This window comes from Carassius auratus, chromosome 9 (genome assembly GCF_003368295.1).
Source record: "Carassius auratus strain Wakin chromosome 9, ASM336829v1, whole genome shotgun sequence".
In the NCBI taxonomy this organism is placed as follows: domain Eukaryota; kingdom Metazoa; phylum Chordata; class Actinopteri; order Cypriniformes; family Cyprinidae; genus Carassius; species Carassius auratus.
Genome location: NC_039251.1, coordinates 840,267 through 863,711, shown reverse-complemented (window position 1 = coordinate 863,711; position 23,445 = coordinate 840,267). Strand labels below are relative to the sequence as shown.

The 23,445-nt window shown below is 36.1% G+C and overlaps 2 protein-coding genes and 1 non-coding gene across 3 annotated transcripts in view; 1 reads left to right on the top strand and 2 right to left on the bottom strand.

Moving 5' to 3' along the window:
• Positions 1 to 22,833, bottom strand: part of LOC113109270 (neural cell adhesion molecule 2-like) — a 46,506-nt gene extending 23,673 nt beyond the window's left edge. Inside the window, exons 1-7 of the mRNA XM_026272898.1 lie at positions 22,590 to 22,833; positions 16,862 to 17,005; positions 16,368 to 16,502; positions 11,745 to 11,862; positions 9,132 to 9,292; positions 5,021 to 5,166; positions 201 to 351 (exon numbers count right to left, since the gene is read on the bottom strand). Coding sequence (XP_026128683.1) covers positions 201 to 351; positions 5,021 to 5,166; positions 9,132 to 9,292; positions 11,745 to 11,862; positions 16,368 to 16,502; positions 16,862 to 17,005; positions 22,590 to 22,833 — 1,099 coding nt within the window. The remainder of the gene's footprint in view (positions 1 to 200; positions 352 to 5,020; positions 5,167 to 9,131; positions 9,293 to 11,744; positions 11,863 to 16,367; positions 16,503 to 16,861; positions 17,006 to 22,589) is intronic.
• Positions 5,864 to 5,978, top strand: LOC113109403 (U5 spliceosomal RNA). The gene has a single exon (XR_003292969.1). It is a non-coding gene; the product is annotated as a U5 spliceosomal RNA (small nuclear RNA).
• Positions 22,834 to 23,040: 207 nt separating the features above from the next.
• The window catches only part of LOC113109269 (nebulin-like), a 19,650-nt gene continuing 19,245 nt past the window's right edge, over positions 23,041 to 23,445 (bottom strand). Inside the window, 1 exon segment of the mRNA XM_026272897.1 lies at positions 23,041 to 23,162. Coding sequence (XP_026128682.1) covers positions 23,041 to 23,162 — 122 coding nt within the window.

Sequence of the window (23,445 nt, the reverse complement as noted above, 5' to 3'; positions counted from 1 at the left end):
TTAGACCCATGCTACTTTTGACTAGTTTTTTTTTTTTTTTTTTTTTTTTTTGTAAATGGTTACATATGCTTAATTAGTTACATTTAATTATTATTATTATTTTTTAAATGAAATTCAATTCTTGAATTTTCCCTTTCCTTAACTTCAATTCAAATCCCAATTCAGTTTACTGCAAAGTGTGACCAATTCAGACTACTCACACTCAATATCCAGGAACATACTCTTCTGATGTCCACCGATCCTACTGAGAGCCTCACAGTCAAAGCGTCCCCAGTCAGATAGCTCGACTCCAACAATAGTCAGCATTGATTCGCCATAACGGCCTCGCACCTCCACACGGCCATCTGGACTCTGAAAAACAAACAAACAAACAAAAAAAAAATTATATATATATATATATATATATATATATATATATATATATATATATATATATATCATGCTTCACATATTTGAAAAACCGCTAAACCCGATAATCAGAGAGTCAAGGTTGTAGGATTATGTATAAAATCGTGTAACAGCAAGATGTGGGGATTAAGGCATGATTCATGAGGACAGATCCAAACCACAGAGTTTTAGAGGATTCATGGGAGGGAAGGGTGCAGAGAGGCTTTTAACACACCTCAAGTGTTTCTTCTCTGATATTTTGCATACAGGCTCTGTGCCAAGGCAAAAAGCCTATCCATGCAGGATTTTAAGGAATGATAAGTATGCTACCAAGGATGTTCCAAAAGGTAGGAAGCATAATTATACCGCCTTCAAAGATACCTTCTAGTAGACAAATTCTAAAGCAGCATGAAATTGCAATCCCAAGCTAAGAGAATCAATCCAAGATGGTTACTGTTAAAACGTTTGGGTTTACTCTTTTTCTTATTTTTTTTTTTTTTTATTCACAATCCTGAAAAATAATGCATTGTGATTTTCACAAAGATATTAAGTAGCACAACTACTGATAATAACAAATAACAAGATTTCTGAAGATCATGTGACACTGGAGTAATGGATGTTGATAAAATCAGCTCTGCCATTATAGGAATAAATACCAGTTTTCTATTTTCAATACATTTAAAAACATAAAAAAAAAAAAGTTATAATCACAATATTACTGTTTTTACTGTATATCTGTCAAATATAAAATAATTGCAGCCTTGGTGAGTGTAAGAAACATTTTGTCATAAAACATAAAAAAAATCATTCAGAAAAATAATTCCAAGTATTTTTATGCTTAGGGTATTGCAATGCTAGCTAAGCATCATGCTAAAGCCATCCTCTTCTAAAATGAACAGAAATGTCCCTTTGTGTGGAAACTGGTTAGTAAAACACACACACACACACACACACACACACACACACAACCCATCCATTTAACTACAGCTTCAAATCAGGCTTTTCTGAAACTGGCAAAACAAATGTAGATATATGAGAAAATATGAAACAGCACAATTTCAAAATAGATTATCATCACTGAGTACACTGTCAGTCCCTTAAGAACTACAAACAGTCCCAGACACAGATCTCAGACTGTTTAGCCATCTTAAAAGCAAACAAGTCGAGGAGACATCACACAGACCACAACACTGCTCTGATGTAAATCAACTCTTCAGTTTTTCCCACTGCCCTCTGAAGCATTCACTGCATAATAAGCAGAAGATGGATGTATGGCAGTGTCAGTTTTGATTAGTGAGAATGAGCAGTAGTGTGGTTAACGAGAGGCAGTGCATGATGACAGTTTTGAGGCCTGTCTTCCTGTCTCAATACCCCGCTCATCATCCAAGTTGACCAAAATTGCCCTCAGTTAGTCACTCTTCTCCACGCTCATGCTGACACATGCATCACAGCAGCCAGAGCCATTTCCCTGCTGAAAGAAACAGGTCACAGCTTAAAGGGATAATTCATCCCCCAAAAATGGAAATTCTGTCATTCCAAAGCCGTATGACTTTCTTTCTTCTGTGGAACACAAAAGAAAGAATTTGGAACACTGACTTTCTATGCAATTACAATGAAAGGCTTTCAAGCTTCAAAAAAGATGGAAAAGCATCACATAAAAGTATCATAAAAGCAACCCATATGATTTGCACATTGTATTTCAAGTCTTTTGAAGCCATGCAATAGTTCTGTGTGAGAAACAGAGAAATTTAAATCAGACACCAGATCACGATGTGTACATAAAGACTGGAAAAGTTTGATTTGTGAACAGATCATTCAGACCAATTCATTTAAAAGACCTGATTCAAATGAATGATTCTTTCATGAACCACACACTACTTTTTTTTATAACCTTGGCAAACTCACCATTTCATTATGAAAACACCATGGAGAAATGGCTAGATGTCAAGATTTCCAGTGAAAAAACTAAAATCTGAGTCTATTTGTCACCGTTATCTATCAAACTGCATTTGGACTACTTTTGCCATTTATTTATGGTGATTTTAATCATCTGTCAACTTCACTCCTCATTTACTTTATTATACTGAAAAGAGTATCCCAACATGTCCTTTAGAAATCTACATTTTGTGATACATGGAATAAACAAAAACTATTTTTAAGTGAACAAATTTTTTTTTTTAGAATTTTTTTTTGGAACATGGTAGTTGTTACAAACAACAAAACAAGACCCACCACCAGATCAAGGATAGGCTGGTCTTAGGCACCACCAGTTCTTCTTTCAGTGGCCCAATCAATAAAACAAATACATCTACCGTACATATTAATATAACATAAACTACAGTTCGAAAGTTTGGGGTCAGTAAGATGAAATTAATTAAATATATACTTTTACTCAGCACACATGCATATATATATATATATATATATATATATATATATATATATATATATATATATATATATATATATATATATAAAGACAATAAAGACTTTTACAAAACAATTTCAAATAAATGCTAGCCTTTTTAACTTCTTATTCATTGCAGAATCCTGAAATAAATAAAAAACACAGTTTCCACAAATATGGTTTCAGTGGTTCAACTGGTTTTTGTAATAAGACATTGTAATAACATTGTAATAAGACACTGTAACATTGTAATAACATAATAAAAATAAATAAATCTCGACCACCAAATCAGCATATTTCTGATTTCTGAAAGATCATGCGACACTGAAGACTGTAGTAATGGCTGCTGAAAATTCAGCTTTGCTATCAGAGGAATAAATTACACTTTGAAATTGTTTAGAACAAAAAATTTTTAGAATATTACTGTGTTTACTGTATTTGTTTGATCACATGAATGCAGCCTTGGTGAGCATAAGAGATGTTTTCAGCAACATTTAAAGATGTTACTGACCCCAAATTATCAAGCATGTAGACATTGAGTTAGTCATACTATTCTAGGCTTTTAATTGACCCCCACAGACTGTGCTAAAGTGCCAAATGTCAAATCTCTCTCCGCACAGCTCTACCATTCAATTCATTCCTTGCAGTGAATGGTGTCCATTTTGAACTCTTACTTTAACCGTTCAGAGTAAAACGGAAGGGAGGCAAGAGGCTCCCAGATCAATTGTTTGCAACTTTTGAATTCTGAGCACAGGTTCAGTCCCGGCCCCCGTGTAATTGTAGCAGACTAACTCCCCTACCTTACCTCCACATCCCCACAACTCTAAAAGAGCAGCTTAAATCAAACTCATTTTGTTCATACTGAGTGGCGGCAAGCGTCGCTGCTCTCCTACACCTCTTTGTATGAATCCTCTTTTATTTCCCAGCCATGCAGGCTATTTTAATCGCTATTCGAGCTGCTCTTGCTAGATTAACTGTGATGGGGAGTCTTTTCTCAGTTCCTCCCTGGAGTCAGGCTCCGTTTGCCTCTATTGTTGATGCCAACAACCCACCTTTCACAGAATTCTAATGATCTTTGACAGTTTCTGTACCCATCATCTTTCCTGCCTGGCCGCTGCAACCGCATTTGCCATTCTGCAGGCCGCATTCACATTCAACACAAACACGGAGCATGCCGTTAGGAAATGCAGAGCATTATTGGAGGACAGAAAGCCTTCTTCAGCCATCAACCAGTACACAGACTGAGCGTGCCTCAGGGCTTTGTCTCTGCCTGCTAGTCTATTATATCCTCTAATGTCCATGACTATTACAGTGGGCTTGAGCAAAGACTGAACATCACACATATCCGGCAGTTAATGTGCTGGTAAAATGCTGCATTGTTTAGTGATTGAGAGGAAATGGTGGAAGAAATACTCTGCAGATACAATACATTGTGGAAAATATTTTTTTGAAGCTGTAAATCTAACAAAGATTATTGGAGTACATTTGACAAGTACTGTAAGTACTATTTCAGTCTTTCTACTTCTTAATTTCATGTTTAATTCAGTGGGATTTTTTTCTTGTTGTGCCAAATTTATTACAACATCACATTAACTCTCATCACATGAAGACAACAGACTACCATTCAAAAGTTTAATGGCAGTAAAATTACGAACAACAACAAAAACAACAACACTTACTTGGCATGGATGCATCAAATTGACTAAAAATCTTGTTTCATAGAAACGCAGCTGCTGCCATTTTGCAGCAATTGTTTTGTGCACTGTAATGGATTATATGATAACTAACAAACTGGTAAGATTTTAAAACATTTTCGTCTTAAATCTTTTATTGCCTTAATTATTTATGTAGTAAAATGTTGTATAATAAGTGGTTTGACTGCTTCGTTTCCCTTAATGTCCTTCTAGTTTGAACTTGCTGCTTGTTTGCAACTGCTGTGTTCACGGATCAAAATTGAATGTCTAATTGTTTACTTATGTGGCATGTATCCATGTAATAAGTGGGATAATGTACATCAAGTCGGTTGATCTCTCAGAATAAACCCCTCCAGGCTGATACAAGACCCCTCCGCTCCTGATCACCCTGTCGGGGTTTATAACAACTGGCTGGATGTACATTATCCCTTACTTACTGTATATTTTACAACATTTTCAAATAAATGCAGCCTTTGTGGGCATAATAATCTTAGAAAAAAAAAACATTATTTACTATAAGACAATTTTGTACCTTATCTCCATCTGAAAAGCTGTGTCCGTCACTTGCTCTCCTCCAGGAGATTTCAGGCAAAGGTTCGCCCTCAGCCTTGCAGGAGATCATAGCAGCACTGCCTTCCACAGCCGTCACGTTCCTCAGCTTAGTAATGTGGGGCTGGACTGCAAGAGAGGGGCAACAGAGGAATGTGACAAAGACAAAAGAGAAAGATACTGAACTGGAAAAAAAAACCTCAAGCTTAGATTACAATAGTCATATGATATCTGCCACTGCCTTTACACACAGCACAAATCCTATAGCTGCGATGTAAACATCTTTTCATTTGAGAATAAAGATGTAATATGTACAGGTGCATCTTAATAAATTAGAAAGTCGTGGAAAAGTGCATTTATTTTAGTAATTCAACAAATTGTGGAACTTGTGCATTAAATAAATTCAAAGTAGTTTAAGTCTTCGGTTCTTTAAATTGTGCTATTGTCAAGAGGAAAATGAGAAACAAGAGACCAAAATATGCAGATGAGCTGAAGGTCACTGTCAAAGAATCCTGTGCTTCCATACCACCTCAGCAGTGTCACAAACTGATCACCTCCATGCCACGCTGAATTGAGGCAGTAATTAAAGCAAAAGGAGCCCCTACCAAGTATTGAGTACATGTACAGTAAATGAACATACTTTCCAGAAGGCCAACTATTGACTTAAAATGTTATTTTTTTTATTGGTCTCATGAAGTATTCTAATTTGTTGAGATTGTGAATTGGTGTTAAATGTTTTTTTGTTAAATGTGAGCCAAAATCATCGCAATTAAAGGAACCAAAGACTTAAACTACTTCAGTCTGTGTGCATTGAATTTATTTATAGAGCTCGAGTTTCTCTTAATTGTCGCATGAATCTTTTGCCTTTTACTAAAGATTTCCGTGGAGGGGAGCTTTTGCGAGTGACATGTATTTTTGGGTGCTCTGCTCACAGCAGAGCTACATTTCATCTTGGGGAGTTGTGGCCTAATGGTTAGAGAGTTGGACTTCCAATCAAAAGGTTGTGAGTTCGAGTCCCGGGCCGGCAGGAATTGTGGGTGGGGGGAGTGGATGTACAGTTCTCTCTCCACCTTCAATAAAACAACTTAGGTGCCCTTGAGCAAGGCATCGAACCCCAAACTGCTCCCCGGCACTGCAGCATAAATGGCTGCCCACTGCTCTGAGTGTGTGTGTGTGTGTGTGTGTGTGTGTGTGTTCACTGCTCTGTGTGTGTGCACTTCGGATGGGTTAAATGCAGAGCACAAATTCTGAGTATGGGTCACCATACTTGGCTGAATGTCACATCACTTATTTATTTAAAACATGAGTTTCACAATTTGAGTTGAATTACTGAAATAAATGAACTTTTCCGCGACATTCTAATTTATTGAGATGCACCTGTATACATACCAAAAATATTTTTTTTCCTTTGGACACTCTGAAATATCTACTACTCAACGGTTTCTCTTTCAGAGTACATATTGCACTTGGGTGACGATTCAGTAAATATCAGACTGAACTTTGAGTCAACAGCATCATTCTGGTCTGACAATCAACAATCTTTCATGGGCACGCAACTGAAAAAAAAAAAAAAATAAAACATAATACTGCAGAAAGGTCTGCATTTTGAGGTTCAGAAAAAGACACAGCGCATTGACAAGCACAACACATCTGTTGCTATCTGAATCTAACAGGCTCCCACTGGTAAATAAACATTAGTAAACTGCAGGGGTTGTGTGGCATAGGAATACTTAAGATTCTCATCATAAATCTATGATAAGGCTTGTCTTGTGTAGCAACGCTCATTAGTAGGGTAGCTGATGTACAACAGCGGTAGCCTTCAAGCAAAGAGGTGACACCATCGCAGCGTTTAACCTGATAAATATACATCAAAAAATGCTTTCCCGCAGGGCGCACAATAATAGCGGATAAATAAAGGAGAACGGCACAACAGAAGAAAAAATCTTATCAGCATAATCTCTTTCTCTTTCTATGTTGACATTAGGGATTAAATCAACTAACAATTAATCTAAGAAATGAGCATGATCCTAACGATAAAGACTGATTTGCATTTAGATGTTCTTCGGGAACTACATGTTCGTATCCATGCAAACAGATGCAGAAATCCACTTTTTAACCACCTTTTTTTAAAAACATATTTATCAATAGACAGCAAATGCAATGTCAAAGAGTTTCATTTCACAATTTGAACAATAAATCATCATTAATAAGAAGTTACATAGCGGTCATAACACCGCCGGGAAAAACCCAAAAACATATCAGTAGATGGCAACAGAGCTGAGATAAAGCGTAATGAGGCAATCCAGCGCTAGAACCTTGGGATGCCATTCATTAAAGCCAAAAACTAGTTTTATGCGCATGCAGGAAACGCAGAAGAAGCGTGCCTAGCTGAGTGGAAACCCCAGCAGCCTTCGCTCTGTTAGCTGTCAGGGGTCATAAAGGAAAGTTACAACTTGGATTCACACCACGCTTTGCAAAACAAAACTCTCATCCAATAACGGAGGCTCATTTAAATGAGTTGCTTTGAAGAATACCCTTTGCTTGCACATGGAAAGTATTCTGATGACTACAGAATAAATCTCCATACATTTACATGAGCAGACAAGGTGCTATCTGAATAATCGGTTAAATGTTGGCAGCCTCATGAAAATCGAAATCAAAATTCCTTCCCATAAAGAATATGTCACCCATTCTCAAGCAATTTAGGCCATCTGTTTATGGAAGAAAAGCATGTCTCATGGCCGGACTGGAAAAGTGAAGCACATGGATGTAGCTGTCAATCACCTTTCAAAAACATCAGGGTTCCTGCTGTTACACTAGCCATAATGAAGGTAGAAAGGTTTTTTTTTCTTCTTTCTCAGGAGCCATGGATGCTGACAATTATACAAACTACTTCATTCAACTATAGCCTAAACTAGTGTCCAGAAAGACACGCAAATGGGTCATCTTGCATGTAAGCCATAAGATCAAGATATATTAATGTGTATATAATTCTATAATAATATACATTGAATTTATTTTAAATGTACACTACCATTCAAGTTCAAGGGGTCAGTATTTAATTTCATTTACTTTAGAAATTATACACATTCAACTGATAAAACACTTTCTATTCATTAAAAAAAAAAAAAAAAAAAAAAAAAAAAACTAATACAATGATTTTCAACATAATAATAAGACCACCAAATGCCTGCTGAAACTGAGTTTGGCCAGGAATAAATGAAAATGGAAAACATGAAAACAGAAAATAATTACATAAAATAGTAATAACATTTCACAATATTACTGTTCTTACAATATTTTGATCAAATAAATGTGGCCTTGGTGAGCATAAGATATTTATTTTATAAACAATAAAAAATGAAATAAAATATTGCGGATACCATGCATATGAATGGCAGTGAATATTGCAATTTTGTTTTATTTCTTAATCTTTTACTTTTAGAACTGTGCCTATCACCCCACGTTCACTCCACATGTAAATACTTTAATTTGTAGCTCTTAATGTAAGTGTATATTTTAACATTAAAAAATATACCCCCCCCCCCCCACCCCTACCAATTTCAGAATGTAAACACGTGAGCTGATTTTTTATACTTATGGTTTTGATGCACATGTAAACATACTCGATGACTCACAACTACAATTATCACCACATGACCCAAAACTCAAAGGGAATAACAAACACAATAGCACTAGTGCAAAATATGCAGTCAAATGGTAAACGATGTGGTTCTATTTAACATGATTTATTCATGCCGTTGTACATGTTGGGCACATTACATCACAGTAACAACTTCTGGGAGATGTGCCACAGTTATGAGCAGAAATGTATATATATATTTTTAAATAAATAAATAAAAGGAAAAAAGAAGAAAAATTAGAACCTAATCCTGACAAATTCTGGCCTTTTCCTCTCATTATATACTAGTCTATTGTTTGAGATAATTAATTTTCGAATTATGTAATGGTTTTAGGTCTTTCAAAATTTGAGCAATAATTTTGACAGGACTACAATCTCACTTAGTCTGACAGGTAAAATCCTATTTAGTGGATGAAGAGTTATGTAACCCAATAGAAAAAGGATTTCTCACCAAAAACCTTGAGGAACAGTTCATGCTCTACTTCTCCTGCCTTGTTAAAGGCTTTGCAGGTGTAGGAGCCCCCGTCGTCCTGTTGAATGTTTCGAACTGTGAGCGTGGTACCTCGAGCTCTCATTTCATACCGCTCCGATTCCTGGAGCTGCACTCCCTTCCTGACAAAGCACACATATACAACACATGTTAGTTGAACAAAGCCGAAATTCCCAACACTGTGGAATAATTTGTATCACAAGAAGAAAATCTCCCTGCCCAGCCAATCAAAAATACTGTACATAATGCAGATGTAGGAAGCAAAGAAACGGCAGGTAATGGGTTATTCATCATACATGGAGATACAACATTTCAGTATATTCTGTAACATTCAATATACATACCATATAGGTATGCCATCGAGGTGGAGACAGAATAATGTAATATTTTTTGGAGAAGATTACAGCGCAGCTTCAGACTGTCATAATGTTAGGAAAGGAAGGAACGGAAATGAAATCTATTTAAAGCAGAGAGACCTGTGTGGCTACAGGAAATGGGGAGAAGGGAATCAAATCACGCCTTCTCTGGCTATACAGAAAGAGGGAACAGAGAGACGGATGCTCCATTCCAGTCGCTGCTTACAACAAAATGATTAAAACTGAGCAGATGTTTCTCAGCCAGAGGACATTACAACACATTAATTGTAGTGACGCTAATTGTACACGAGTCTCACTGGTGCAAGCAAGTGCAGGACTCAAGGGCACAATACTAATAAACCAGGCTCGTGATCATAGTAACTTTCCAGTCTACGTATTGTACCTTTTAGTATTAACTCTCAGAGCAACATACGTTTTTCAGTCTGGTTCTCATGAGAGCACCTGGAGATTTGGTTTGGTGCTCACATTGCAAAATTGTTTTCCAGGTAAATAAAAAAGGAAGAAGCTTTGTTTAGAACGAAAAACTAAGTAAAATAAATAAATAAAATCTTTTCACGTCACGTCACATTTTGACAAAATACATTTAACAACGACTGCAGTGTTGCCCACTGTTAAAAAACTTGGTCAGTTTTAGTATATTAAGATGTTTAACTTACATTTATTTATAGCATTATTTTAATTTTTATAAATTATTATTATTATTATTTAAAATAAATACACTGAAATACACTTTACTTCCTCCACAGTCCTTTTGTAGGCACCAGTAAACATGCTAAATTAAATTAAACTATCAGGTTTTAGCAGACGTAATCTAATTGGTAGTGCTTCTGTCATGTCTCAGTGTATCAGTGAGTGGTTTGGTTAGGCTCATTCATTAAAGGTCAACGTGTGAGAATGCTTGGCAGAGATCGCTTCCATCTCGCTCATTCTCATCCAAGCTGGAGGTAATTACAATGATTGAAAGCCTGCAATCAACGAATTGGACCGCTGTCACTCAAAGCCCACACATTAAGGATGAAATAAATGTGTCCATTCCCAGTCATCACAGCTCTTTCTTGGCTGCGATACCTTGTTCCTGCTCTTCAGTTTTTGCATGATACCTTAACTCATTGAAACTCTTGGGGCCAGTTTTACTAAACCGTAAAACTGAGAGAGCACAATTCCAAAACGGCGCCGATTGGAGGGGAAATTTCTACAAGTGATTTACTAACAATGCGCAAATTAAAGAACACAGATGCAACATCTCATTTACATAACGCAAATAAAGAAGCCACAGTACGCTGAAAAGAATCAGAGGAAAAAATTAAGGTTTACTGCAAGTTTTGATAGACTGGTTCAAAGTGGTCATTCAAAGTGGTCTTTTATTTCCTGAAGCAAATTAAAAATAACATGGCTTGGCAAATTATATGTTTGGAAAATGTGTTATTTTTTTCTGGCATTCAAAATAAATACTGTATGTGTGGAAAAAATCTTCTCCCTTCTACCAATGCGCTCTCAGTTTTCTGTGGTGCTTCCTCTTAGCAATAATAATTGCAGCCATTCCAAGCACAAAATAGTTTAAGACATATTTTTTGGGCGTTAAATAATAGCGCAAATGCCAGTAATTTGACAAGCGCAAACGTCAGTAAATCACATTGCGTGATTAATTTGAATACTCCTCTCCCATAACTTTTGCGTGTAAAAAGGAAACTCCTCAAAATACATATTCAATAAGATCAGGCACAAAAATAACTGTGTCCACACCTTTTCAGTGCTAATTAATCACTGCGCATCTTAACCTGACAGTACTATTTTAACGGCAAAAGACAGTTTGCGCTGGCACAAGCTGTTAGTAAAACTGGCGCTTGATTTCCAAGAAAAAAAATCTGTTCTTGTATTAAAAAATAAATAAATAAATAAAATCAGGTGTGGTTAAATAATTATATAAAGGTTTCAAAATGTTTTAGGGATGACAACCAACAATTTTTATTTTAATATTATTTAATAATAATAATACATTTAAAATTAAATAATAAATATAATAAAAGTAATTTTCTGATTAGTTTAATAATCAAACTTAAAGTTTAGCATCCGAAAGCATTAAATACACAGAGATTGCCTTGTTAATACTGTATATTATTTGTCTTATTTCTATATAATTGTAAATAAACCATCTGTATGCTCTGATTTTGCAGTGATGGTGATAAATTTGTCATACCTGTGCCAGGTCACATCAGGTTCAGGTGAGCCGTAGGCCCGGCAGGTGAAGGTCACAGATTCTCCATAGTCCGCAGTGGCGTTAAAGGACTGCTGTGGCACAGAGACGACCGGCGGAACTGTTTGAGAAAGAAAAATATGATATGCCGTTTCTGTCACCTCTGAATTATGCTAATACACACACTTGTCATTTCTAATTTTTCAGTGTGAAATCTCTCGGAAGTTTTCATGTTATTTCTCAAATGTTCTAGTCTCAACAAATACTTATTCAAATGACATTCATTCACAAGCCATCAACATGTTCTCATGTCCTGGGAAATACTGGTTGACAGCATGTGGCACACACTGAACTAAATTAATACTCAAATGCCTTTTTCTTGAGATCAAATTTCTCTGTACAAATTCTGATCACGCTGAAAAATTGCCAGTTTTAGAGTATATGACAACACGACTGCTGTATCCTCCAGTAATGTAGTGAGTTTTCATTTATATTCCAACACACACAGGCACAGCAGTTGATAGAACTAACTCTTTATTCACTCACCTTCATCTCCAGCGCATACAGATCATCAACAACGTGATCGCACTCAAAATGCATCCTCACAAGCCAGAAAAAGAATGAATAAATACATCAGCCACCCTGTGTGTCTAAATCAATAAATCCTGAGCAGTCCACTTAATTAAATAGTGAAAGGTCATTGGAGAAAGACCTCGGAGTCAAACAAGAGGTCAACCTGGATGCCCTAAAAAAAAAAAAATTCCACTAACAATTCCACAAAATATATACAGTATATTTTTTTCAGAGTTCATATTCATGAAAAGATCGACTTTCCTTTGTCGATCTTTGTAAAGTGACTGTTTACAGCTGAAAGTATATGCGTGTGTGTCTATTAAAGCTCCATATGTGAACTCCAAGGTCAGGCAGATAGCAATTTTCATTGGTATAGTCTATTATGGGAATGTGAAATGATTTGAGTGAGAATTTTTATTTTTCCATCTCTTCAGAGAACCGTAAGGTGATAAAGTAATTTCAGACTGAACCTAACCCAATTTCCACTCGTTCAGAAATTATTCCGCCATGCCCTTCAGAATGAGGTAATTCACCTGAGATGGAATGACGTTCAAATAGTTTCAGTAATAGGCAGCAATGTTCTTCTGCAAACTTCCTACACCGATTTTTAAATACAGCATTTTTGTTCCCTTTTGCAATTTGCTGGTTTAGGGAATGGATGGAGCCATCCTGTCTGGAAAAAAGGAATCATTTTGAGTTATTGAGACTGGTTTAAAGACATAACACAATTTAATGGAGTGTGCGCCGGGGTAAAAAGATTAGATTAAATGGATGTTTTATTCATGGTCACTTTCAGCCTGACTTGGCAGTATATTAACACATCCCTCTCAACCTCTATTAGAAATCATAAACGCACACACTATTTGCTTTTCCCTCTGCACATTATGGGTCATTCATTAGGTAAACCCAAACTGCTGACAGCCAAGTTCAAATTAATGCCATGATTGTTTTGCCATTTGCCATTTGTCTTCAGAGCATCAATGGCGTGCATTACTAAGAGTTTTTTTTTTTTTTTGGATGAAATGACAGCCGCTGAGGTGATGGAGATCATCATCATTACGGCTGGGGTTCAATCTCACAACAGAGCAGCTCAGCAAGCTTTATCCACTCTCCGGGGTTAAATAGTTCCAGCCTTGGAAGCAGTCCTACAATTGAACTGCTGGTAATGAGGGTGTCTGTGAGTGGGCAGCTCAAAGATCACACTCAGGGTACTGCAGATTTGTCCGTTTTTATCTTTCCTCTGAATTTGATCATAAATGTACTTTTTTTCCATACTTAAAAGGGATAGTTAACATCATGCTGTTCCAAACCCATATGCCTTTTGTCTTCTGTATAATAAAGAAAGGAAAATTTTTGAAGTGTACATTTTGTCAGAGTAAAAGTAGCATAAAACTGACCCGTTTTACTTGGCAGCAATATCTGGCAACTATGCAAGTCATCTTAAGTCAAATGATAGCTTTATTTGAGAAAGAAATTGAATTCAACTCTAGAGGGCACTCCGTTCTGTACCTTGCCATTCACTCAGGACTCCATTTCCCATAATCATTTGCCTGGACTCATCAAGTGCATCACTCGGCTCTCATCTGATCTCATCATCATTTCACAGCTGTCTCACATTAGTAGGACTATAAGAATAGCACACACACTCTCTGTCTTTACTGGTGATTGAATGTTTAGTCCTTCTGTGTTTTCTAGTTTCCATTTTCCTAGTTTTGTCTTTCTCGAGTTTTGATCCTAGGACTGTTATTTTTGATTGTCTGCTGCCTGCCTTGACCATTGCCTGTCTTGTTGGATTACTCTTTACACTCGTTTAATAAAGTCTGCAACTAGATCGTCGTCACGACTCCCTTTGTTACTGTTTTTTTCCCTTTAACCCACAATTCTATTTTATCACTTCATATACTATTTGGAATAAATATGAACAACTTTTAATTTTTTATTTAATTTTTTTGCAATACTTTTGTAATGTTAAGGTGCTTTCATTGTACAGTTACTGCATTGAAAAGAGCAACCAAAACAGTCTTCAGGACTTCCCTTCTCTTTCTCATAAGGAAAGTCAGTCATTGGTTTGGAGTGACATCTAAGCATTTAAATAATTAGAGTTTTTTAATTTCTTAGTAAACTATCCCTTTACATTTTACAAGTGGTGCACACACACTGTGGAATGGTGTTAAGAGTCATGGAGGAAACACACACACACACACACTGCACAGCACTGGGGAGGGCTGGGCTGTCATGCACCGAAATGGTTCCAACAAGATTATCATTGACTTTCTTTCCAATCGATGCCTATTTTCCAAAGGCAGTAATCTAATTTAACCTATTCCCAGATACGCATGCCCAACTGAAACAGCTCTGCTAATGTGAGACACAATTGGGCATTAAGACATCAAATCAGTCCAGAAAACCATCTAACATTGACTAAATTGACCTTTAGCATCAACAGTTACACACTTTCAAAGGCTAATAATTCAGCTACAAATGAAAATGACAATAAAACTGATATTTTGAAGTACAAAAATCTACCGGAACAAAAACCACTGAGATCTCTTTAATATCTTAATTGTTCCTCTGAGGCAGAGGTGAGATTAAATAGAAGTTTAGCAACTGCTGCTTACGTTTCCTGCTTCTCAATTTTTTTTTTTTTTCATGGGAACAAACATCTCAAAAACATCTCAGTAATATTTATATGGATTCAAACATGTCTGGTAATTATTAACTTAGTGGACTTACACTTTTAATTCTGTGGCCAGAAAGATTTTTTTTTTTCATTATTAAAAAACATTTGCATTTATTTATGTAATTTATATAGCATATATTTCAAACAAATGCTGTTCCTTCCACATAAATACAACATCGCACAACACTGCTAATAATAAGAAAGCAAATGAGCAGCAAATCAGAATATTAGAATAATTTCTGAAGGATCTTGTGACACTGAAGTCTTGAGTAATGGCTGCTGAAATTAAGTATTACCACCACAGACATAAATTTAATTATATATAAATATATGTATATGTATATGTATATATATATATATATATATATATATATATATATATATATATATATATATATATATATATATATATATATATATATATCATAAAAAAGTTTTTTGCCCCCAGAACTCTTGAATGTTATTGTATGCCATTCAAATTAATTACCGCATTAAATTTTTTTTAAATTCTACTAAATAGTTTTACAAGAAATATCAGCAACAAAATTGACACTTTTATGCAACACTTAAGAAAAAAATCGAAGCTATACAACAAATTCCAGTGCTGCTCATTAATGTAAACTAAATAAAACTGCATAAGAAATAATCTCAGTTTCTTGAAGACATTTTCATTTCATTTCTTTTCATATCTATATTCATATACACATATCACGCAGGGGCCGGGGAAAGCTAAGCTCTCTGCAGTCTAACTCACACATTAAAGCCACAACATTACATATATTACAGAGACGCTGTTTAGTATGTATGGCCTAGGCATTTCAAAGTCATCTCAAAGTGTCCAGACTTTTCAAACGACAACATGCATCCGGCAAAAGCGGCTAGCTTTGAAAAGATCAAAACGTCTCCTAGAGGACAACGACATATTAATTTTGTATTCCCTATCTAACACTAATCTGACCAGGGGCTTCAGAACAGCCCTGCAGAGTGGCATTTATTTTATGTCGGTCTCTGATATGTGTTGTCATGTCGGCTGGATTATCGGTCATGCCTCATTGAGCACCATGATTGGATCAGCAAGGAAAATATCAGAAGTAAACTAAACAGACACCCGTTCATGTTCGCTATCATCGCCTTAGACAAGGACACGCAGACGGGATGATGTCACTGTGCTGTTTCCTTCCCATCAGACAGCACAGGGCTAATGTCACTGAGATAACAGGATGTGCGTGGCTTTCGTCTGAAAGATAGGGCTGTAACGACTTTATGCTTAAAGGAACAGTTCACCGAAAATGGAAAACATGAATATGATGTATTATTTAACCAGACAGATCTCAGGAATGACTAATGGATCCATCTAAGTCTCCCAAACTCACCGTTAACCACCAGGATGATGTCCCGGAAGTCGATCTCTCCCCTGGCCTCGACTCTTGCCTCACAGCGATATACTCCTTCATCTGCTTTAGTTACTCTCTGGACTTGCAAATTATTGTTTTGTAGTAGCTGAAACTCTGGAGAACAAAATATTTGATGGGATGTTAATGAAAAGCTAATTTTGTCTTCAAAGGAGCTATATTTATTGCTGGCTGAAAATACATTTACAAGGTAATCCTTTACAACAATAACACTTTAAACATTCACCATTCCTTTTTTTTTTTTTTTTTTTTTTTTTTTTTTTTACAATCTTTTCCCATTTCTCAAATCAGCTCCAGAGCAGCTTGAGCTCTACAATAATTTTCGATTAAATTTAGTTTAAAATAATTAAAACGATTAAAGTAACAATACGTATTTATCTCAGCTATTTAGCTGTTGGTGTGCTTTTTTTAAAGGTGTGCTTTACAATGTAGGTGATAGGCAGCAAATTACTTACTCTCAGTATCTTCAATAATCTCCACATTGTTGTAAAACCAGGAGACCACAGGAACGGGGGAGCTGGTGACATCACAGACCACTTCAGCCACGTCACCCTGTCGAAACTCCTGAGGTGACCTCACATCTCTGAACGTCAGCTTCTCTGTGGGTCCGGGAGGAGAAAAATGTTATGAAAAGCTCCTAATGAACATTAGCATTCAAAAGCTTGGGATCAGTAATACGTTTTTGAAATAAATGAATACTTCTATTTAGCGAGGATTAATACATCGATCAAGTTACAGTTAAGACACTTATACTGCAACTAAAGATTTCGATTACAAATTAACAATGTTCTTTAGAAAATAAAATGCATCAAATTTTCCACAAAAGAAGCACAACCTTTTTCAACACTGATAATAAGAATAATAAATGTTTATTGAGCCCCAAGTCTGCATTATTTAACAAACAGCATAAGAGATAAAAAAAGCTAGATATTGCTAGATGCTATCTCTTTGAAGCTATACATATCAGATAATTGGAGTATGTTTTACAAGAAAATTATATTAAAATTTTTCTATTTCTTTTTTAAGGTTAATTCATTATGTTACTTACTTGCCATTTTTTCGTAATTATCTGTAAAATTTACTACAAATATCTGAGAAAAAATGGTTTTAACACCAATAAAGTTAAAGTTAATTTCAATAACTTTATTAACGTAATGTAACTGATTACATTTGATTACTTTTCTCAATTTCTAGTGAAGGTTTTTAACTGTTAATCATTTCCAAACATTTCAACCAGGCAGGGTTATCCTTACAGAAGTACTCGCTATTTCTGTAACACTACATTACTGTCAGACTTTCAAAATCATCATCACTTATAATAATACAATTTTAAAGTCCAGCCACCAAATAAATCAGACTTTAGCACTTCTTTTTACTTTCAGATCATTCTAAGGTTGAATACAGATTTAAAATAACAACAAGAAATTGGTTTTTGAAATTAAATCTTTGCATGGCTATTGAGCTATTTCATTAATTCAACTCAAATTGTGAAACTTGTGTATTAAATAAATTCAAACACACAGACTGAAGTAGTTTAAATCTTTGGTTATTTTAATTTTAAAGATTTTGGCTCACATAAAAAAAAAAAAAACAACCAATCTCAACAAATTAGAATACTTCATATAAGACCAATAAAAAAAAGAAAAAAAAAAAGAAAAATTTTTAGTGAATTGTTGGCCTTCTGGAAAGTATGTTCATTTACTGTACATTTACTCAATACTTGGTAGGGGCTCCTTTTGCTTTAATTACTGCCTTAATTCAGCGTGGTATGGAGGTGATCAGTTTGTGACACTGCTGAGGGGGTATGGAAGCACAGATTCTTTGACAGTGGCTTTTCAGCTCATCTGCATTTTTTGGTCTCTTGTTTGGGGTTCAGGTCTGGTGAGTTTTTGCTCCATGGAAATTTAACCAACTTTTTGTGCTTTTGGCAGTGTGGGCAGATGCCAAATCCTGCTGGAAGATTAAATAGCATCTTCATAAAGCTGTTCAGCAGAAGGAAGCATGAAGTGCTCCAAAATTTCTTGGTAAACGGGTGCAGTGCCTTTGGTTTTCAAAAAACACAATGGACCAACACCAGCAGATGACATTGCACCCCAAATCATCCCAGACTGTGGAAACTTAACACTGGACTTCAAGCAACTTGGGCTATGAATTTCTCCACAATTCCTCCAGACTCTAGGACCTTGGTTTCCAAATGAAATACAAAACTTGCTCTCATCTGAAAAGAGGACTTGTAGAGTACCTGTACTTGCATCTAACAATGCCTTAGAATTTTTTTTTCTCAGTAACTATAATAGATTAGTTAGATTTATTTTGCAAGTAAATTATGTAACACCATTACACACCATAAAATAGCCCAAATTAAAACAAAACAAACATGTCTGATCAAGCTGCATGCTGCCAGTTGTTCTGGATGGGGCTGTATGTTGTGGAAGTTGTACAGATTTAATTTGTAACACGTAAAATCCAAGCGGTATGAGGACAAAAGAAAAAACACATGAGGGCTTTGGAGAACTAGTTCAGACCCCCCCAGTGTGGAAACCAAAGAAAATGCAAGGAAAAACAAGGGACATGTCAACACCTACGTCTGCTTTTCATAAATCAGGTGTGCTTCCACATCGTCTCTGATTATTTGTAATTCACAGCCACATTCTGACACACCAAAACCACATTTTGTTTTGTGTGGGAAGCTGCTGTAAACATCTGCTACAACACAGTATAAGAAAATGTGTCTTCAGAGGACTGAAAGAAAGATGCAGCACACCCTCATCAGCACAGCGGCTCTGTGTATTGATCTGTGAGTCATGTCTGTTTACACACGGCTCCCACTGCTCTAAACACAACTTCTAATGGAACATAGGCAAATGCCAAGCTTGGAACAAAGTCAGCCACAGAGAAGCAAGATTGTGATATATCTCCTGGAATTTTACAAGATCTACTCATTAAACACACTGAGGATTAAAATAACATTCTCATACACTTAAAAACCCCCAGAAAGACAGAGAATCTGGTGAACATTTCACATAGCCTTGTTTAACCCATGTGACTTAAGCCTTTGAAGAGAAACATTTCCTTTCTTTTTCACTTTGTCTGGACTTGGCATCTCTTGCTTTTACTCTTGCTCTTTATTACTTTTAGTCACCTCTTCCCCATTAATTCAAGAGTTTAACAAATGAATCACTTAAGGTGTGTTTCCAAAAGGAGGGGCTCACTCAAAGATTACAATTCTGCCTTTATTGTCACTATTATGTTGTTTTAAACTTTTTTTCTTCTTTTGTGAAACATATAAGAAGAAATTGAGATGGTTGCTATTTTCCATTTCCATTACAGTGTACAGGAATTAAAGCCATCATTAAAATATATATCCATAGATCACTTGTGCAGTATATTCCGCAGTTGTTAAGTCATACAGTATGATTGCTTTGTGTGATTAATAGTCATAGTTATTCTAAATGCTTTCATGAGAGATGCAAAAAAATTTTGTCAGTTTTTTTTTTTATAAGATCACAAGATTTCTGTTTAAAAAATCAGTCCAAAAGATTGATTTATAAATATGGCTCATGAATCTTAATAGATCTACTGCAGGGATGTAAGTATTCAGTATTTTTTGTCTTTTTTTCCAAGTTAAAACATTTTTAAATCAAGATGCATTCACTTGAGAAGCAAAATGATGTAGAATAAGATATTAAACCCGGTTTTCAAAATTAAGTGAATTTACGCTTAAAATACTTAAATATCCATTAAAGGGGTAAGAAAAATACGCTTAATTCAAAAGGAATTTTGAATAACTACCGGTATATGTAATGTACTGTAACTATATTTAATAATGACAATATTTTTATTAATATAATATAAATATTTTTAATGGCTATAAATAATGTAGATTTAAAAAAATGAATACAGTATATTATCATTTTGCACTAAAGCAAGACAAAAAAAGCACTTTTTGCATTGAATCTATTAAAGCAGTTCTCCGGTAAAGAGCTCACTGGAAAAAAATCACTGCATATTATGATTCAGTGAATTTCAGTCTCATATAACTATAATATGACTTCAAAAGACTTGGAAAATTTTGATACTTTTATAGCACTTTCGCATCTGTTTTATTCCCAATACATTATATTTGCATAAACCACAACTACTACTTTCTGTACAAATTTCTCTGCTCCACAGAGGAAAGAAAGAAAGAAAGCAAAACTATTCTCCTCGTCCTTGTTTCATTTTTCCTCTCAATAATACTAGTTCTTTCTCGGTCATGTGGTGGCAGCTGTCTCGTTGTTGGGGAAATTACATTTAGCTTTACATCAACAGATTTGTCAAACATCTTCGGATGGAACACGTCCATTTCCCCGGCATTGTGAAGCTCTCTTTGAAAGCTTTTGGATGTCCCCTATTCACAGGGAAAATCAAAACAGCTATTTCAATGGCAGCGTTTCCAGTGGTGGAGGGGTTTTTGCGCTAACACACATAATGTCCTTAGCTATGTAATGGATTCCCACATAGTTGTGCCAAGATGGTGTTCCATTGTAATTTGCATCAATATACAGTTTTCTTGAATTGCTTTTATAGCCGGGATATGTAATAGCATGCTTCCTTGTATTATGCTAAATAAGTCTCAATGTAAATGTATGATAATTCCAGGGTAAAAGTTTGCATCAAATATAATCTCCAAAGAGAACAAATGAGGACAGATGGAGGGTTACTGAATCATTTTTTTCTTCAGGTGCAATTTTTTTTCTCATATCTTTGTATTGATTTTAGCCATGGCTGAAACTGGAATGATGTACAGCGTGTTACTGGAGACAAACAAACTTTAGAGGAAACTCTTGAGTGTACCTTAGATGACAAGCTATTTCAAGCTATTTTAAAACATCCCATCTTAAGAAACGCGAACATAACTGTCGGAACTTTACTTCAACATTTGAAAAGCCTGCTTGCTTTTTTCTCTGTTTATTTGTAAAATAGAGCAAAAAAGACAATTATCTAGGTATCTCTAGCTGGTCTCTCGGCACAGATATGAGTTTGGGCTTTGACAGTAAGGGGATGTTGAAAGGGACAGCATCCCCACCGCTCAGAGACCACAGGCGCGCCAGGAAGCCTGGTATCCCCTGGGTGGATTCTGTTTGCTGAGTGCCACGAGCATGAGAGACAAAAGCTGCTTGCTTTTCATGCTGAAGAGTCCCACACTGTTGATTTAGATCTAGGATCTACATTCTTCAAATTCTCTAATTGATTCGGTCTCTAAGCACAAGCAATTTAAAGTAAACACTTTAAAATGTAACAACAATGTGAAAAGATTTGTTGTGTTCTGATTCACTGAAGTTCAATTCTGGCTCATTCCATTTTCAGATCCCTTTATGTCTCCTCACTCACGCTAAACTTGTCAGCACAAGTTTGAAAAATGCATGTCTCCAAAATGACCAAGGTGCACAATGACAACAGAAGAAGTATCTTACATATAGTTCCTGAAGTCAAAATAATCCAAAGTTCAAAAGTCTGGGCTCAGTAAAATTTGTACTTGTTATGTAAAACGCCTGTGCTCCACAGAGATCTGATCTCATTATCATCCAATCTGCCTCGAAGGACATGAGAAACAGACAAATACTAAGACAGACTAAATGTTGATTTGATTTAGTTAATAGAAGTTAATTGCTAAACAAAATCTATTTGTGAATAGAAGTGCCTAAAACTTTTCACAGTACTGTAGCTTTGTCGGTACAGGAGTTCTCTTGAAGTGTCTTGGAGATACACAATACAATACACAAATACGCAAAAGATTAATTCTCCTGCTTGTTCATGCAATAGATAAAAGATGATGCAACACAGTTATTGACTTTTATTGCATATTATTGCATTCAATTGGTTTTATTATTTTTGCAATTTACTTAATAATAGTTATTTCTTCTTTTTAAAAGAAGTCTAAACAAGGAAAGGTTCTGTTTAACATGATTCTGTGATTTAAATGTACGTCAAATATTTTTTGAATGAAACCAGATGTATTCATTAAAAGGCATTTTGTGAAATTTCATTGTGGGACATTCTATTATTTTTTATATTTTATTCCAAGCTCCTGTTAATTTCTGATCTCTATTCATATGCGTTTACATAAATTAAGTTATAACGACCATATTGACAACAAAAGGTGTGTGTGAGGAGATTTATTTGTTAGTGTCTGATACTCACGGTAGATTTCCAGCACCACAGTGGCCTCCTGTGTATGTCCCTGTGCGTCGTTGGCCTGGCACCGGTAGATGCCAGCATCTTCTATTTTGGCATTATAGAGGGTGAGTCTGGAACGAACACCTTCATTGTGCAGGGCCACCCTCTGAGACGGGACCATCCGCTCCCCTTGCGGTTTATACCAGTCCAGACTCACAGGCTCCCCAATCACTAAACACACACACAAAAAAAAATATTTCACTGTCATTGCATTTGATGCTGCTAGTTGTGCAGTACTTCCCTTTATACCAGATATCTCTTAAACCTCTGTAGCGGCATACACTCTCTCAGTGTCTCTCAAACACACACAAACCCGCCATGTGCTTTGCCCTGCAGAGAACGGCTGGCCGAGCACACACTTGGTACCAAGTGCCTGGTGCTGAAATCCTGCTCTGCTGGAAGGTCATAAAAAGCATCAGCATGGTGCAGCATTTCTCCGCTCAAAGCATCTATCAACTGCACAACGGGGGGAGCGGTGAGACTTGGGCTCCGGGCAGACGGGCAGGCCAGAGGGTGCAACCGTCCCGTGACCAGCCTCTGCCAAGGGAGAAACACTGAGAGCAGGCAGGGTTATCAAGTGAAGGAGCAGAGCACTGAACCGGGGGACGTCAGGGGTTCAAGGAGAGGACGAGACGGCATAATCTCAGCCCTCTCGGCAAACGCTGGACCATGGAGGAGACACGGAAGGGGTTAGGAAGAGATGTTAGGGGTTGAGGGGCTCAAGGACAAGGCAAAGCTTAGTTTAGACAAACTTCACTGGATCCTCTGTTTCACATTCGTCTTCACTTTTTGAATGAAGTTTAGTTTAGTAAAGTTTGGG